Consider the following 18376-nt stretch of genomic DNA (forward strand, 5'->3'; position numbering starts at 1 on the left):
AATTTGGACCCTGAACCCAGTTCTTCTGATCCAGGCTCTTCGCCTGTTTTCTTATTCCATTGTGGGAGAAACAGAGCAGTTGTGATGAGTTCCCATGGGTGGCACAGGCAAGGTCCTCCTGTGGACTGGTCCTCAGTGGGCTGTACACATAAACCTGTCTCTTCCTATCAGATCAAGGAGCTCTGGGCAAGGTGTCATCAAGAGAGCTGGGCTGGGAGCCAAGGATGACAAAGACTCTCAACTACACAAAGATGTGGGAATGACTTTCCCAATGGCCCACATGCCAGGAATTAGATATAAAAACAGTTCTTCTATATCCATAAAGCAGCTTCCAGCCTGAACGGCAGGCTCTGCCACATTTCATTCTCCGCTCACCCTTGTCCCTGTTTCCTTCACTCATTTCAATGAGTGTTGGTCGTGCACATTTTTATACCCTGCTATATTGTAAGTTGTTTGTAAGGATAGTGATCGCATCCTACTCATTTTGATATAGTCCTATTACCTACTGGGTAGTAGGTGTATTTAAACAGTGTTGGTTAAAGCCAAGGCATAGAATCAAAGCCAGAAGTTGTCCAGAAGAAGTGAGAACACACTGATAGGGATAAGAAGATTGGACTCAGTAGCAGAGTCTGCCTTGACAGGGGCCTTTTATATACTTTCTGTAGTTAGAGCAGGATCTACTCACCAGCTCTTCAGGGTGTGGTCAACCAGGGCTCAGACCAACAAAGCCAGAAGTTTCTGGATTCAAGAGCGATTAAATTGGGTAACTGCTCATTTGAACCTCATCCTGATGCATCAGGAACATTTCATGGGCTAAGAATATAAAACAAGAGTTGAGCATACATCTTCTGGGGAAGGGTGGGCAGGTGGGCTGATTTTATCAACATTTTCCCCTTGTTTTTTAGTATTTCCTGATTTCTCCCTCGAAGAGCTTCGGAATGTCTGCTAACGGCACCCTCTTCTCCACAACAGAATTGGACTTTGAAGCAGGACCCAGCAGGTAGCCTGGCTACTGACCTTGCTTGAAGTACCGTTTATCTGAGGGTCAAGGAAAACATGAGGGACAGGTCACAGTGCAAACTGAGGGCAGTTGGGGGGGGCCTTTGAGTGGTCTACAGCCTCATTGTAAGTTCAGATGGTGGTGAATCCCAGAGAGGGACGGGGAATAAGGCAATTGTCTGGGAGTCGTCTTTTGGTCTCTAGAGAACAGGAACGACAGTATGGGAGATGGTGCCCCAGTACAGGAGTGTCATGAGCAGTGCAAGGTCAGACGTAACCAGGTCCATGCACATTTTCTGCATGTACTGCCGTGTAAGTACTGTGCGCTAACCGATTGTGCCACTGGAGCTCCAGGTCGGTGCACATTTTCATCTTTCCATAAGGTCATATTTTTACAGATGCTATTTCAATCCGAAAAGCCATGAACTACATGGAATTCCCAAGAAGGCAACTCTCCTTAGACTTCTGGTTGACACAATAGTCAGAGCATACAGGCTTAAGCCACTCCACAGGTCGGTCAGTATTGTAAACCAAACATAGATATGTCATCAATACATACATGTTATAAACATTCCACATCCAAGTAACATTTAACACCATGAGAAAAGGGAGTAGGAAAAAGAAGTTAATAAGCCCGACCAAGGACAGTGATGTGGATAAGGAGAGTGTCTTTGTCACATCCAAGGTCATCAATGTCTTGTAAGGAAAGGTTGTTGATTTGGGCAGATGCTGGGTGAAGATCACAAGTGACAGCAAGACAGGGTCCGTCAAGATGGCCATGTCGAGCCAGTGAAGTCCTGCTCATTTTATGGTCCTTGGGTCCTCTGGTGAAGACTGGTAGTATAGGATTATGCCCTCACCTAGTTGAGTGTTGTCTCTCTTGATTAGGTGAACATCTGGACCCTGTTGGCTTGATGCCTTTTGAAATGTAAGATGGCACCTTTTTCTAAGATGGAGTCACTAATGTTAAGGGTGATCTATACAAGGTTTCCCAGAACCCATGTTGTTTGGGAGAGGCAGCCATCCAAGCAAAGTGGCTGATGAGGGGAAAGCAATGATGTGGGGTGAGCAGGCCTCCGGGAAAGTCCAGGCCTTGTGGATGAAAATACGTTGGTCTTGGGGTGAAGCAGGTGAGGCTCCTGGCTCTGCACCGGGCATGGGAACAAGAGCTAGACATGGGAGCCGTGGGAGCCTTTCTCCCTCCTGTGGGAGTGATAGGCACATTCCAGAGATCTTGCGAGAAACACCAGAATAGAGGGTGCAGCATGGTGCTTGAGCAGACGCTGGCCTGGTGGGATGATGGTGGTCAATAGCCACTGCAGAATGAGAAGCAGCCAGTGGGTTCAGGGGCGGGGAGAGAACGGTAGCCCTGCAGGCCCTGAGACTGTGGGGGCATTATGGAGAGGGTCACCACCAAAGGGGCAGGCTCTGCCCTCACTCCTCCCACCCCATGTCTTTCCCCATCCCATCTTGAGGTAGCATCAGTGAATCTTGACTCTCTCATGTGGAATGTTTCCTGGCAGTTTCCACCTCATCGTGGAGGTGAGGGACAGCGGCGGCCTCGGGGCCTCCACGGCCATCCAGGTGAACATTGTGAACCTCAACGACGAAGCCCCTCACTTTACCAGGTAGGCCTGAAGGCATGCAGGACTCCCTGGGCTGCCAGCATATCCTTTTTAGGCCACCTTGTCCCCTCTGACACATTTGATACAAGGCAGAGACATGCCCTTTGCTCTGGCCTGCAGGAGAGATTAGAGGTGCGAGCTCTTCAAAGTCTCTGTCTGGCCCTCTGGACTGCTGTTTTCTACCTTTGCTGCCTCTGCCGCCTGTACCCCCACATTCACAGGCACCGCGGGATTTGGGGTATTGTGGGGAGGAGGGGTTGACACATGCCTGGGTGTGGGGCCTGCCACTGCACACGCAGAGGGTGCTTTTATAATAAAGCACTGCACATCAGTAACAGTGATGGCGGCCGCATGTTAGTGACAGTGATGGTGGCCGCACGTTAGTGACAGTGACGGTGGCCACACCTTGGTGACAGTGATGGTGTAGTGACAGTGATGGTGGCTGCATGTTAGTGACAGTGATGGTGGCCGCACGTTAGTGACAGTGATGGTGGCCGCACATTAGTGACAGTAACAGTGGCCACACATAACAGTGATAGTGGCCGCACGTTGGTTACAGTGACAGTGGCCACACATTAGTGACAGTGACGGTGGCTGCACGTTAGTGACAGTGATGGTGGCCGCACCATGGTGACAGTGACGGTGGCCACACGTTAGTGACAGTGACGGTGGCTGCACGTTGGTGACAGTGATGGTGTAGTGACAGTGATGGTGACCGCATGTAACAGTGATAGTGGATGCACATTAGTGACAGTGATGGTGGCCGCACGTTAGTGACAGTTATGGTGGCCACACATTAGTGACAGTGACAGTGGCCGCACGTAACAGTGATAGTGGCTGCACGTTGGTGACAGTGACGGTGGCTGCACGTTGGTGACAGTGACGGTGGCTGGTGGCTGCACGTTGGTGACAGTGACGGTGGCTGCACGTTGGTGACAGTGATGGTGGCCACATGTTAGTGACAGTGATGGTGGCCGCACGTTGGTGACAGTGACCGTGACCACACGTTGGTGACAGTGATGGTGGCCGCACATTGGTGACAGTGATGGTGGCCACATGTTAGTGACAGTGATGGTGGCCGCACGTTGGTGACAGTGACGGTGGCCACGTTAGTGACAGTTATCATGGCCGCACGTTGGTGACAGTGACCGTGGCTGCACGTTGGTGACAGTGATAGTAACTGCACGTTAGTAACAGTGATGATGCAGAGTCCCAGATCACGTGTCATCACTCACGTCTCCCTCCTGGCGTGTCATCCTTGCACTGAGGAGAGGGCTGTTTTCATGGTGCCTGCCCATTACTGGGTGCTCTAAAGTTTCTTCCTTCCATGGTGGATCCAGAAAAGTCATCCGACTGTGTCTCGCAGCTCCTCCGTCCAGCAGAGGTGGGAAGGGTAAATGCGTCAGGTGGAGGGGAGTTTGTGGAAATGTGCCTGGCACCTGACACAAAAGGAAGATCTGAGCCTATCATAGATGGGGATTTAGGAGAAGGGGGGATTCTGAGCTGGAAGGGGCAGGCTCTGCCCTCACTCCTCCCACTCCGTGTTTTTCCCCATCCCATTTTAAAGTAATGTCAGCAAAGTTTGATTCTCTCACATGGAATGTTTCCCTGGCAGTTCTCCTAGCATACTGCTTACAGAGCCTCTGCCTTCCCCAGTCCCTGAGATGGGCACAGGAGCCAGCCACAAGGAAAGTGGCAAAATCACCTTTAACAGCATGAATGGCTATGAATAGATTCAGCACAGGACACTCCACCAATAAAAGACCATTAGTCCTCAGAGCTAGGTAGAGGGCTTGCAACAGTACTCCAAGATTGGGAGGTATTAAGGCAGCTGCATTCGCAATGTAACCTGGTGCCACTTGGCACACGCACCACAGTTGCACAACTTCTGGATGTAAACACAGTCCACAGTCCAGTTGCAGGTATCAAAGAATGCATCTGCTCCAGCCCCACAGCCTGGGGATGGAGCCGCAATACGTTCCTCTTTCCAACCTTGACCCTCAAGTTACCTGCTGCAATTGAATTGCTACATAATGCTTTCCATCAGCACCTCAAGCTGGGTTAGGTTCAGAAGGAGAGCACAGTGACTTTAAGCTGACAGGTGGCTCTTGGAGCAAAGTCCAGGCAGCTCATTAACAGTTGTGACATCCCAGTCCAGACTCATGCTCAGGCATACCACACAGCTCTGCAGATTCTTCAAGAGCCCCCAGAGGAGGCGATGACTGGAGCGCTGGAGCAGACACATTCTTTGCCACCTTCCCCACAAGCCCCATCTGTGAGGAGGGGAGGCAGGTTAATGGGGTTGCAAAGGGAAAAATAATAAGAACTCCCCAGGGACAGAACTTGTAAACCATCTGGTTTGGACCACATCTTCAAAAATACAGCAACTGACTTTAGCAGAGAGAAAACATGACCCGTGCTGGCTTGGGATGTACCCAGAGGTCAGCCTGGAACTCTCTGGTTCTCCTTTTAGGTTTGAAAGAGGAACATATCGGGCTCCATCCCCAGGCAGACAGCATGATCTGTGTGAAAATCTGTATTTTTTGGTCAGTCAACTTTATTTCAAACAGCATTCCTTGGATGAAGGTAAAGATGGGTCTGCTAGAGCCTCACCCTAAAAGAAGGAGTGGGGGCAGGGTGGCAGCCCTGACTTGGCGCAGGCAGCCAATGAGAGTCAGCCTCATCCTTCAGCCATCCACAATTTGAAAGGATTTGCTCGGTTTCAAACTAAGTGCTAATGTGGAGGGCTTTCATGGTTCCCCTGAGCTTCTGATCCTCCTTTACCCATAAATCAGTGCTAGCACTAACGATAACTTCTTTAATTCAGGATTAACAAAATTAAATCCTCAAACAGACTCAAGTGTACTGAGCTTGAGTGTGAAATAGAAATGTAAAGCACAGAGACAGTCTTTCTATCTTTACTATTTGTTAAACTCCTTCAATTAACACAACCAAAGCGAATCCTGTGTCTGTTCTTGAGACTGTCTCCCCTTTTTATCCCTGGGTGGTGACAAATGTCGGAAAGCTTTATAGAATCAGGATGCGAGCTCCAGGAGTCTGCTATTATTGAAGTTGAGTGTTTTATTATAAAAGCACCTGACAGGCTGACAGGCCAGGCATGGTGGCTCACGACTGTAATCCCGGCACTTTGAGAGGCCAAGGCAGGTGGATCACCTGAGGTCAGGAGTTCGAGACCAGCCTGACCAACATGGTGAAACCCTATCTCTACTAAAAATACAAAAAATTAGCCAGGCATAGTGGCAGGGGTGCCTGTAGTCCCAGCTACTCAGGAGGCTGAGGCAGGAAAATTGTTTGAATCCGTGAGGCGGAGGTTGCAGTGAGCCGAGATCGCACGACTGCAGCCTGGGCAACAAGAGCAAAACTCCGTGTCAAAACAAAAACAAAACCAAAAAGCCCAGCAGCTGACAAATTTACTGTTTTCCCATGCACAGAGCTTGTATGTGTGCAGAGCACTTTATTTTAGAGTTGGGTAGGCAGGTCTTTCTCCCCTCCTGTCCGTTTCTTTTGTATTTACTCAGTCCTTTTCCACCTGATGCCTGGCAGTGTCATGCACACCTTAGGCACTTACTGAAAACTCATTCATAATGAAGCCATCCGTGGCTTCCCAGCATTTACACCTTTCCCCCTGAGTGTGGCTGCTGGCCCAAGCTCTGGAGGTCAGGTGTTTCTGGGAAGAAAGGTGTGAGAATGCAGGTGGTGGAGAGCTTGGCTGCATGGCTCCTGGCTTCACTGTGCTTTGCATAGCTCTTAACTGTGGTCTATGTTGAATGATATTTTATACATACCTGTATCTTGGATTCAAAAATTAAATAGATTAAAGATTTTATCTCCTGCCAGGCTCAATGTCAGGCTAATCCGGAGAGAATATTTCACCTGAGGAGCTGTGCCAAGAGCCTGACCAGTTCCTGTCTCGGGGATCTGGGTTCCTGGAGCACCCAGTGTGGACTAGATGAGCCTTCAGAGCAGAGTTTCTTTTTCTTTTTTTTTTTTTGAGACGGAGTTTCGCTCTTGTTACCCAGGCTGGAGTGCAATGGCACGATCTCGGCTCACCGCAACCTCCGCCTTCTAGGTTCAGGCAATTCTCCTGCCTCAGCCTCCTGAGTAGCTGGGATTACAGGCACGCGCCACCATGCCCAGCTAATTTTTTGTATTTTTAGTAGAGACGGGGTTTCACCATGTTGACCAGGATGGTCTCGATCTCTTGACCTTGTGATCCACCCGCCTCGGCCTCCCAAAGTGCTGGGATTACAGGCGTGAGCCACCGCGCCCGGCCGTTAGAGCAGAGTTTCTTACACAGCAGCACTGATGGCATTGAGCCAGGCACCCCTTTGCAGAGGGGCTGTCCTGTGCACTGGAGGATGTGTAGCAACATCATCTCCAGCTTCTATCCCCTAAACATCAATAGCAGCTCTCTCCCCTTGTTATGAAAATCAAACGTGTGTTCAGATGCCACCCCTAGCTCAGAACCGCTGCCTGAGAAGGAAAAAAAAGGGGTGATGGGAAGAAGGGGCCTTTCCTCCCTACGTATCCTCTCTCTGTCCTTTGGGAGGCTGGGAGGCTGTGGTTGCCACCTCTGGCATCACCTTATAATCATCCTTCTGAAACCTTAAAGCCTGTAGAGATCCACTGGGCATTTTGTGAAACGCCAGTCCTGGTTCAAAGGGCTGGGGTGCGTGGGCCTGAGGTCTGCATGTCTAACCAGCTCCCTGGAGATGCTTTTTCTAGGACCATGCTTGGAGTAGCTCATAGCCATGCGAGTAGCACAGGCCTCTTAGTGGGCTCTTTGTTGGAAGTTAACAGAACCTAGTAAATGACCAAAGCAAAAACACGCATTAGCAACAGGGACGTTCACAGAAGGGACTGAGGAACTGTCCCGCCTGGGGGGCTGCGGCCACCTCCTCCCCTCCTGGCTCTGGTTTTGCCTCCTGCCACCCCACCTTTTTGGTCCCATCCCACTTTGCCTATTTCTGGACTCAGCAGTGACAGCTGAGTCACAGACTCCCTGAGAAAGAGGTGTACCCAGTAAGGGAAGGATGAATGGGCCTGTGTCAGTGGGGTACCGGAGTGACCTTAGGCTGAACATGATTACTCTCCCCCAGCAATGGAGTATACCCACAGAAGACCACCTTGTGAATGGTTGTGGGGGGACCTTGGATCCAGGGAAGAGCCCTCGTAGGGAGGGTCAGGGCGAGGACCTGGTTCCCGCCTTTCTCTGTCTGCCCCTGACTCTAGCGATTGGTTCCCTGCCATCTCTCCTTCCTCTGGCCCTACCTACCTTATTGGGTTGGTGAGATAGCTAGCATAGCAGAAACATGCTGAGCTTACGAAAGGAGTGCAGTCACTTAGATGTCAGAGGTACTATACCTCTTTCAAAAACGATCCCCCATGGGAACACCTCCACTTGGGAAACTGGGAGATTAGAGGTGATTATTTGCCCCACTGAAATGATTTTCCTCAGCAGAAGGACTTCCTGCAGAGTTAAAGAATAAGCCTCCCTTAGAGCATTCAAAATTACTCAATATATAGTTAGTTAAAACTCCCAACTTATCAGTCTCATTACTGGCCTGTTCCAAAGGCATTGGTCGAGGTCTGAGGAAGATGGGTAAGTTGGTGATTTGGGGTTATCTTGCAAGAAGGAGGACAGTTATGGGACCTGGTCTTCTGCCAGAGGACCTAGTTCTCAGTCCAGAGAGCTGACCTCATGATTAATGCGTGCAATTTCTGTGCATAAATTCTGTATCCTCAGGCAAAAAAAAAAAAAAAAGAGAGAAAAGAAAGAAAAGGACAAGGAAGAAAAAAAAAAAGTGAGCAAAGGTGTGAGAATAGAGAGGCTTTACAGCATTTCTGGCTTCTGGTGGCAGCCAAGGGATGGGAGTCAGGAACAAGGGAGGGAACCCACAGCTCTGAACATGACCCTGGCATGTAACTCTGGACACAGTGATTTCTAAAAGAATTCAGGGAAATCTGCACAAAAAGTGGGAAAATGAGAAAAGAGAGCCGGATAGGCCAACTCTCCTTATTTCAAAAGACGTTAATGCCAAGGCTGATCTGAAATGACATCAGGCAGATGTGCGGAGAGTCGGAGACCGTGGTGGCCCATGTAAATCGTTGCAACGGCAGTGCGGTACTTTCTTCGCATCCACAGGGATGTGATCTTTGGGAATACAAAAGCCAGCCACGCTCCTTTCCGCTGCTGTGCTCTCCCGCTGAGCATGTTGATGCAACTTGAACAGCTCTGCACTATATTTAGGACTAACCCAAATACCCATCGCCTAGATGCCACCTTCCTGTGCCCCTGAAAATTAGCTGTGTCTGCTGTGCCCCTGAAAATTAGCTGTGTCTGCTGTATCTCTGTTACAGCCCGACACGAGTGTACACGATCCTGGAGGAACTGAGTCCCGGAACCATCGTGGCCAATATCACAGCGGAGGATCCTGACGAGGAAGGTCTTCCCAGCCACCTCCTCTATAGCATTACCACTGTTAGCAAATATTTCATGATAAATCAGTGTAAGCCACTCACCTCCATCCTTAAGTGCACCCTCTAATTCAGCCATTTGGATTGTTTTACAATGCAGTCATCCCTCGATACCCATGAGGATTGGTTCCAGCATGCACCGTGGATACCAAAATCCACGTACGCCCAAGTCTTTCTATGAAATGGCATAGTATTTGCATATAACCTTTGTGCGTCCCCCCATACTAGAGATGATATACTTTATATCATCTCTAGATTACTTATACTACCCGATACAACGTAAATGCTGTGTGGACAGTTGTTATATTGTATTGCTTAGGTAATAATGATGAGAAAAAATATGTCTGTACATGTTTAGTACAGACGCAACCATCCATTTATTTTTGCTGAATATTTTTAATCCTCGGTTGAATCTGAGGACGCAGAACCCATGGATACAGAGGGCTGACTGTATTTTTCTTATCTCCTGGTATGGGCATGTCTTTCTGTCTGGGGTCATCATTGGTTACCAAGGTAATAGATGCATGAAAAGCAGCTGGCATGGGGGTTGGGGAAGCGAAACAGGGTTGACAACTATGTCCCCCTTCACCTTTGTGGGAGCTGGGGTGGTGGTGAAGATATTTATTTTCTTACCCATTGTTAGGTTTGTGACTGAGACCTCTATAAAAAAGACAGATTAACAATAGGAAAGCATACAAATTTATTTAATGTAAGTTTTATGTTACACCAGAGCCTTCAGAAATGAAGACTCAAACAGGGAAACCCATGTGTTTTAAGCTCAGTTTGATGAAGCGAGTAATTATGGAGAAGTATGATTGGAGGACAGAAGGGTATGATCTAATGATAATAAACCTGGGGGAGTTTAGCAAGCCCCATTTGTTCAGACTCTTCCTAGCATCTCTGTCTTCCCGAATAGGATGTGCCTTTCCTCTAGGTATAGGTAGGATACCTCTGGAATGAAGGTCTTGTGACTGCTTCAAAGGAAAGCCAGAGAGCTCTTTTATGGTCTGCTTTGGGAAGAAGGGCAGGAGAAGGTCAGAGAAAACTTCCTGCTTCTGCTGTTTCCTCAAATGCAAGGTGCCATATTTTAGGGTAATGTGTCCTGAATCCCATCACCTTTTTCTCAAAGGCAGGTGTGTAAGGATGGATGGGTTACTTATCCTGAGAGTACCCTTTAGTCTTCTGAAGAGAGAAGCTATCTCAGCACTGTCCAATAGGAATAGAATGAAGTCACTTATATAATTTCAAAGTCTCTAGTAGTCACATTTTTAAAAAGTAAAAAGAAATAGGAGAAACTCATTTCAATGAGGCATTTTTATTTAACTCAACGTGTATAAAATATCATTTCAACATAATCAATACTTAAAAGTTATTTATGGCCAGGCATAGTGGCTCATGTTTGTAATCCCAGTGCTTTGAGAGGCTGAGGCCAGAGGATTGCTTGAGCCCAGGAGTTTGGGACCAGCCTGGGCAATGTAGTGAAACCCTGTCTCTACTAAAAACTAAAAAATTAGCTGTGTGTGGTGACCCACACCTATAGTTCCAGCTACTCAGGAAGTCGAGGCAGGAGGATCTCTTGAGCCCAGGAGTTTAAGGCTGCAGTGAGCTATGATCATTCCACTCCACTCCAGCCTGAGAGACAGAGCAAGACCCCGTCTCAAAAAAAAAAAAATATTCATGAGGTATTTCATATCATTTTCTTTGGTACCAAGTCTTGGAAGATTGTTGTATGTTTTATTCTTACAGTACATCTCAATTTGGATTAGCACCATCTAATCACTCAATAACTCTCATGTGACTAGTGGTAACTGTATGGGACAGTGTCATTCTAGATCAATCTGCCAGACTGCTGGGAGTTATTTTCCCATCTCTGAAGGGGAGGAATTCCCCTTCTCTTTTATAACGATCTTTTACTGGGGCCTTAGTACATACCAGGCATTATGCTGAGTGATTATTCACATGTATCTCATCTCAAGTACTCAAGATGGTAACTCCATGAACTATCATCATTCACATTTTACAGATGAGGAAACTGAGGCCTAGGGAAAGCCTCAGGCAGGTTAAACAACTTGTTCAAAGTCTCAGAGCTTGTAGGTCATGAAGCAGAAGTACCAACCTAAGCTGCCCGATTCCTCGGGCCTGTCCTCTTAACCACTACCAGACTGTCCCACCCCTGTAAGTCCTAATTGCATCACCAAAAAGGACTTCAGCCTTGGACAATTCACAAATGTGCTACTGGCTCCTTAGGCTTTTGGGCAAAGGATACCTATTCCCAGGAGACGCAGGCAAAGGCAATAACTGAGCACTGCCTCTGAAAACGTCCTAAAGTCCTGTCAGCTGAGAGTGTAGGGACAACCATGGTTGAGAATGCTGTCTACTCTAGTGTTGCAAAATTCAACTTTTAACAAGTAGAGAGAGTTTTTTTTTTTTAATTTTTGAGCATATTTATTAAGATTCTTTGGTTGCAGGTAACAGAAACTAAGGCAAACCATGCTCACCAAAAGGGGAAAAAAAAGGCAGGGACATCTATCAACAGGATTCGGGGCATATCCTAAGGAAATGTCAAAAGATGGGGGCACAGGAAGGATGTGACCCAGTGCTGCTCTAGGGACCTCAGCTCTGTAGCTCCACTATTAGCCTGGCTGAGCCTCCAATGTGTGTCTTTCAGTCAGAAATTCTTCAATAAGGCCGGGCGCAGTGGCTCAAGCCTGTAATCCCAGCACTTTGTGAGGCTCAGGCAGGTGGATCACGAGGTCAAGAGATCAAGACCATCCTGGTCAACATGGTGAAACCCCGTCTCTACTAAAAATACAAAACATTAGCTGGGCATGGTGGTGCGTGCCTGTAATCCCAGCTACTCAGGAGGCTGAGGCAGGAGAATTGCCTGAACCCAGGAGGCGGAGGTTGCGGTGAGCCGAGATCGCGCCATTGCACTCCAGCCTGGGTAACAAGAGTGAAACTCCGTCTCAAAAAAAAAAAAAAAAAAGCTTCAATAAGAGAGCCCTGTGGGTCAAGCTGGAGTCAGCTATCTACCAGACCAGCCTACTATGGGCAAGGGCTGCCCCCGGGGACCCAACTCTGAAGTGCAGTGTGAAAATTCCTAGAAGGATCAGGCCAGATACCCCAATAAATGACTAACACAAGAACTTCATGGGTTTTCAAAAATGTATAGAGATTATGCTCTGCATAAGCTCTTCCTGCTATTAGAATGGTCTTTTCCAGGTTTCTCCAAGTTTCTGTATTCCTTTCATTTCTCTTCAAAGGGTCACATTCTAACCTTTGCTTTCTTAGTGACTGGTGCAATCCACGTGGCCCAGAGGATCGACCGAGATGCAGGTGAATTGAGACAGAATCCCACCATTTCCCTGGAAGTTCTGGTGAAGGACAGGCCATATGGGGGTCAGGAGAATCGCATCCAGATAACCTTCACTGTGGAAGACATCAACGACAATCCTGCCACATGCCAAAGTTTCACCTTCAGGTATGCACACGTTGAAACTTGTGCTGGCTGTCCCACCTCTGGTGGCCTTCCACCCTTTGGCTTCTCTGGTATATTATCAGGAGGACCTGAGGAATCATAGGCATTTGGAGAAACAGCTCACTAGAATAAATCGATTTGAACTGTTCACTTCTGTCCACAGGTTTCCTTCTCATTGTCCTTTCTTCTTCTGTCTCTTTCATTTTCCTTCTTCTTCTTCTTCTTCATTATTGCCCTTGTTCACTTTCTTATCCTTAAGAATTGTTTTTTATTTTGCTCCCTTCTATATCCTGCTCATCTCTGTTGGTGAAAAGGACCACAGGGACTTGTTAGGCCCTCTCTGGACTGTGCCTGCTCTTTATTTATTGCCACGGGTGGCAAGATGGGGCTGTTAGTTAGCAGTTATAATAGATGCTTGAGCCTTAGGATCAGTAAATAGGAACTCCCAGAGAAACACACCACCAGCCAGATGAATAAATCAAACCAAGTGCTTATGTAAAACCAAACAAAGCATCGAATTCACCTTACACAACTTAATTGAATATAAACACAAGGCATCTGAAAGGGGAAAAAATGCAGATACAAGTGGGTTACAAGTGATTTTGTATATTTTGACTCATTCTTTTTGCTATTATTTTAAAATACAGTCCCTTGTGATTCTGGGTTAATACGCTTTTTGAAAACAAGATTGTCTTTCTACTGTTTTGTCAAATAGCCACATGATTAGTACTTTCCCATGTTAGCCTCATCTCTGAGGTTTTGTCCCAGCCAGTCTCTGGTCTCTTGAGAGGATGAAGAGGGCTCCTTGGAAGGAACTGAGGCTGTGGGAAACAACTCCACAGTAGCCCTTGCTAAGAGATGGCCCTGTATCTGGAGCAAGGCTGAAGACCAAGGTGGGTCTCAGGTCCAGATGTCCCCATGGGGAGAGTCTCCTGAGCTTATCTTTTACTGGTTTTGTAAGTTTTCTCCAGGTGACTCTGAACATAAAGCCAATACATGCAGAGGACAAAGGATCCCAGACCAGGATTGCCTAGGAGGAATAGTAGAAATAGAAATTCCTTTATTTTACTCATGGATGTCTCCTTGTTGTCCCAAACGCCATGCCCAGCATAATGCTAGAGGATCCATGTGGCCGCGAGTCTGATATCAAAATGATTAAACTCTGTTCTGGACGCACCCCTAACTTGTCCCTTCAGATCCAGTCTCCACCCTGCTCTGTGCTCCAAGATGCTGACCTGGATGGATACTGTATTAGTCCATTTTCATGCTGCTGATAGAGACATACCTAATACTGGGCAATTTACAAAAGAGAGAGGTTTAATTGGACTTACAGTTCCATATGGCTAGGGAAGCCTCACAATCATGACAGAAGACAAGGAGGAGCAAGTCATGTCTTATATAGATGGCAGCAGGCAAAGAGAAAGCTTGCTTAGGGACGCTCCCCTGATAAAGCTAGCAGATCTCGTGAAACTTATTCATGATCATGAGAACAGCACAAGAAACACTTGCCCTCATGATTCAATTACCTCCTACCAGGTCCCTCCTACGACATGTAGGAATTCAAGATGAGACTTTGGTAGGGACACAGCCAAACCACATCATCCTGCCCCAGTCCTTCCCAAAGCTCATGTTCTCACATTTCAAAACCAATCATGTCTTCCCAGCAGTTACCCAAAGTCTTAACTAATTTCAGTATTAACTCAAAAATCCACAGTCCAAAGTCTCATCAGAGACAAGGCAAGTCCCTTCTGCCTATGAGCCTGTAAAATCAAAAGCAAGTCAGTTACTTTCTACATACAATGGGGGTGTAGGCTTTGGGTAAATGCAGCTTTTCCAAGTGGGAGAAATTGGCCAAAATGAAGGGGCTACAGGCCCCATGCAAATCTGAAATCTAGCGGGGAGTCAAATCTTAAAGCTCCAAAATGATCTTCTTTGGCTGCATGTCTCACATCCAGGTCATGCTGATGCAAGACGTGGGTTCCCATGGTCTTGGGTAGCTCCGTCCCTGTGGCTTTGCAGGGTACAGCCTCCCTCCCGGCTGCTTTCATGAGCTCGCAGTGAGTGTCTGTGGCTTTTCCAGGTGCATGGTGCAAGCTGTTAGTGGATTTACCATTCTGGTGTCTGGAGGACAGTGGCCCTCTTCTCACAGCTCCACTAGGTAGTGCCTGAGTAGGGATTCTGTGTGGGGACTCCAACCCCACATTTCCCTTCTGCACTACCCTAGCAGAGGTTCTCCATGAGTGCCACCCACCCCACTCTGCTGCAACAAACTTCTGTCTGGTCATCCAGGCATTTCCATACATCCTCTTCTATGCAGAGGTTCCCAAATCTCAATTCTTGACTTCTGTGCAGTTTCAACACCATGCGGAAGCTGGCAAGGTGTTGCTTCTACCCTCTGAAGCAACAGCCTGAGCTATACGTTGGCCCCTTTTAGTCACTCACGTCTAGAGTGGCTGGGATGGAGGGCACCAAGTCCCTAAACTGCACATTTTCCTGTCTTCTTCTATACAGAACAGAGGGACCCTGGGCCAAGGCCATAACACCATTTTTACCCCTAATCCTCTGGGCCTGTGATGGGAGAGGCTGCCACAGAGGCCTCTGACATGCCCTGGAGACATCTTCCCCATTGTCTTGGTGATTAACATTCAGCTCATTGTTACTTATGCAAATTTCTGCAGCTGGTTTGAATTTATACTCAGAAAATACGATTTTCCTTTCTATTGCATTGTCTGGCTGCAAAATTTCCAAACTTTTAAACTCTGCTTCTTTCATAAAACTGAATGCCTTTAATAGCACCCAAGTCACCTCATGAATGCTTTGCTGCTTAGAAATTTCTTCCACCAGATACCCTAAATCATCTCTCTCAAGTTCTGAGTTCCACAAATCTCTAGGGCAGAGGCAAAATGCCCAGTCTCTTTGCTAAAACACAACAAGGGTCACCTTTGCTCCAGTCCCAACAAGTTCCTCGTCTCCATCTGAGACCACCTCAGCCTGGATCTCATTGTTCATATCATTATCAGCATTTTTGTCCAAGCCATTCAACATGTCTCTAGGGAGTTCCAAACTTTCCCACATTTTCCTATCTTCTTCTGAGCCCTCCAAACTGTTCCAATCCCTGCCTGCTACCCATTTCTAAAGTCATGTCTACATTTTCAGGTATCTACAGCAGTGCTCCTCTCTACTGGTACCAATTTACTGGATTAGTCTGTTTTCATACCGCTGATACAGGCATACCTGAGACTGGGAAATTTGCAAAAGAAAGAGATGTAATGGACTTACAGTTCCACATTACGAAACTAGGGAAGCTTCATAATCATGGCAGAAGGCAAGGAGGAGCAAGTCATGTCTTACATAGATGGCAGCAGGCAAAGAGAGAGAGAGCTTGTGCAGGGAAACTCCCCCTTATGAAGCCATCAGATTTGGTGAGACTTATTCACTATCATGAGAACAGCACAAGAAAGACTTGCCCCCATGATTCAATTTCCTCCCACTGGGTCCCTTTTATAATAAGTGGGAATTCAAGTTAAGACTTGGGTGGGGACACAGCCAAACCTTATCAGACATCAACCAGCTCCCTTGCCTTCCAGCTTCTGGTTGGCCAATGGGGAATCCTGGAAGGGGGAAAGGGTAGGGCCAGGCTCTCTCCTTGTGAGCTGGATGCACTCCTCCCCTGCCTGAAGGTCTCCATTCCCATAGGCAGCTCTGTGTCCCTGGCGGCAGGACCTGTTCCCTCCACTGGTTCCCCTGGGCCTAGAGGTGGTAAGCGTGCTTCACTCTTGAGCTCTGAGATATTGCATTGTCCCTTGAGATTTCCATATACCCTGTGAGTGAGCACCTTCTTCTTAGTCCCTGTACTGACCCCTCCTAGAATGAACTTAATTCGCCAGCTGCTTCCTGCTGACACCCCGATAACATCAGTCACAAACTTGAGCACGTGCTAGGTTCCTATCTCAACTGAGCTCTACATTCCATTAGATGGGTGGGGACAGCTGCATGGGTAGTTAGGATTGTAACTTCCATACCTTTACATGCATAAATTGAACCCACCCTCTGCTGAGAGATGTCTGGGTCCTGAGGATGGAGTAGAGATGATTTGTAGCATCACACTTATGCTTTCTTTGACATTTTAAATCTATGCTATCATTCTTGGGCAGTTCCTGTACATCCTGGGAAGCTCCTGCCCTCTTCCACTCTCCTGCTCTTCCTTGTTCTTCTGCCCTAAGAGGTAGGGGTAAAGATTAAGAAGTGAGAATGCCTGGAGAGGGGTGTGCTGTCTCAAACCTTCCTTGCCCACTTTCTCCCTTCAGTGCATATCTGTTAAGTGTATATTTGGCTTCCTGCAGTCCAGAGTCCCCCGGGGTATGGAAAGACAGTTTGCAGACTGTGTTCCATATTAGCTGGTGAAACCGCAATTCGAATATCCTAGACTGTCCAGGCAAGCCCAGAGTCCTGCTCTTGATAATCTTCCCTCCAGATTAGCCCTGAAGGCCAATGTGAAATCTGTAACTGGACTAATTGCATTTATTACTGAAGACAATCTAACCAGGGCTCAAGTAGCGGGAGCCCTTCTCTGGGCTCTCCTAGCGGGAGGAATTCTCAACCACACTATGAATGCCAATTGGTGAGGCAGGTCAACAAAAGGGACCCTTCCTCTGCAGTCCCAGGGGCGAGGTCTAAAAGCCCAGCCCCGCATCCCAAGTGTGCAGAAGGACAGGTGCAGAGAGGCCCCGACCTGCAGCACCCGCCATCCTCCCAGCCTCATACCATCTCCAGTCCTATTATGTCAAAGCAAGCACACAAGCAGGTCAAAACAGAACAAAGCGACAATAGTAGTGGTGCTGCCACAGAATCTGACACTTGTTCCTGAATGTTTGTTCCTTCCTCGTAGGCTGTGGGCGTGGCCCAGCTGGGGAGTTCGTGAGAGCAGGTGGCAGAGCGGGTGGGGTCAGCACAGCTGCTGGAGGTCGGGTGCCATATTCCCGCAGTGAAGAGTGGCCTGGAGGAGGCGGGCGCCCCCTGCTGCCCGTGCGGGCCCCTGCAGGCTCCCAGCCCTTCGCGCCGAGGCCCCCGCGGCTTTCCCAGACGATGATGAATGAGCCCCAAAGCCCCATGGAGGCATCCGAGGCACAGCGACAGCCTCCGTTCTGGTTGTAAATTGTTAGGCGCTTCGCTGAAGGTGCTTTGCAAGCTGTTTGTGAGCAAGAGGTGGAGCAGTTTGGCTGATTCGGAATAGGATGGACACAGTCACCTTTGCGTGGGAGAGAAACATGGTCTGATGGCTGGGAAGAGGGCAGCCTGCTTTTGAGGCAGGGATTGCTGAATGAGGGGAGTGGCTTTCCAAGTTGGGCGTGTACGGGAAAAACACCAAGTGTTAGGGATGAATGAGAGAACAGGCCAAGCAGCCCTGGGGGCCCAAGTGAAGGGTTGGAGTTCCTGAAATGTCTGACTTCAGGACCCTGAATTCTTTAAGTGATGCAATCTTCTGGCTTCTGCAGAGCTGAAATCAAGGCTTAGATCCCCAAACCATCTGTGAGCCTGGATACTTACCAATGGAAGTTCAAGTTTACAGGGACTCTTACACTGCAGAGGATCGTGTCTGGATACATCCACTTTCCTGGACAGGCTGGGGAAACTGCTTGGAGCAACTCTTTCTTCCCCTGTGCAGTGGCGACAAGAATACAAACCTCTCTGACATGAGGAAACTAGAGATAGTGTTTTTTTTTTTTTTTTTTTTTTTTTTTTTTTTTTTTTTTTTTTTTTTTTTTTTTTTTTTTTT

The 18376-nt window shown here is 47.8% G+C and overlaps 1 protein-coding gene across 8 annotated transcripts in view; it reads left to right on the forward strand.

Annotated features, from left to right (window-relative positions):
- The window catches only part of CDHR3 (cadherin related family member 3), a 120114-nt gene that overhangs the window by 77891 nt on the left and 23847 nt on the right, over positions 1-18376 (forward strand). For all 8 annotated transcript variants that reach the window (XM_037733831.1, XM_017515434.2, XM_017515432.2 and 5 more), the window contains exons 5-8: positions 906-1000; positions 2523-2627; positions 9006-9154; positions 12414-12603. In XM_037733831.1, coding sequence (XP_037589759.1) covers positions 906-1000; positions 2523-2627; positions 9006-9154; positions 12414-12603 — 539 coding nt within the window. The remainder of the gene's footprint in view (positions 1-905; positions 1001-2522; positions 2628-9005; positions 9155-12413; positions 12604-18376) is intronic.

This window comes from Cebus imitator, unplaced genomic scaffold, assembly GCF_001604975.1.
Source record: "Cebus imitator isolate Cc_AM_T3 unplaced genomic scaffold, Cebus_imitator-1.0 Scaffold550, whole genome shotgun sequence".
In the NCBI taxonomy this organism is placed as follows: domain Eukaryota; kingdom Metazoa; phylum Chordata; class Mammalia; order Primates; family Cebidae; genus Cebus; species Cebus imitator.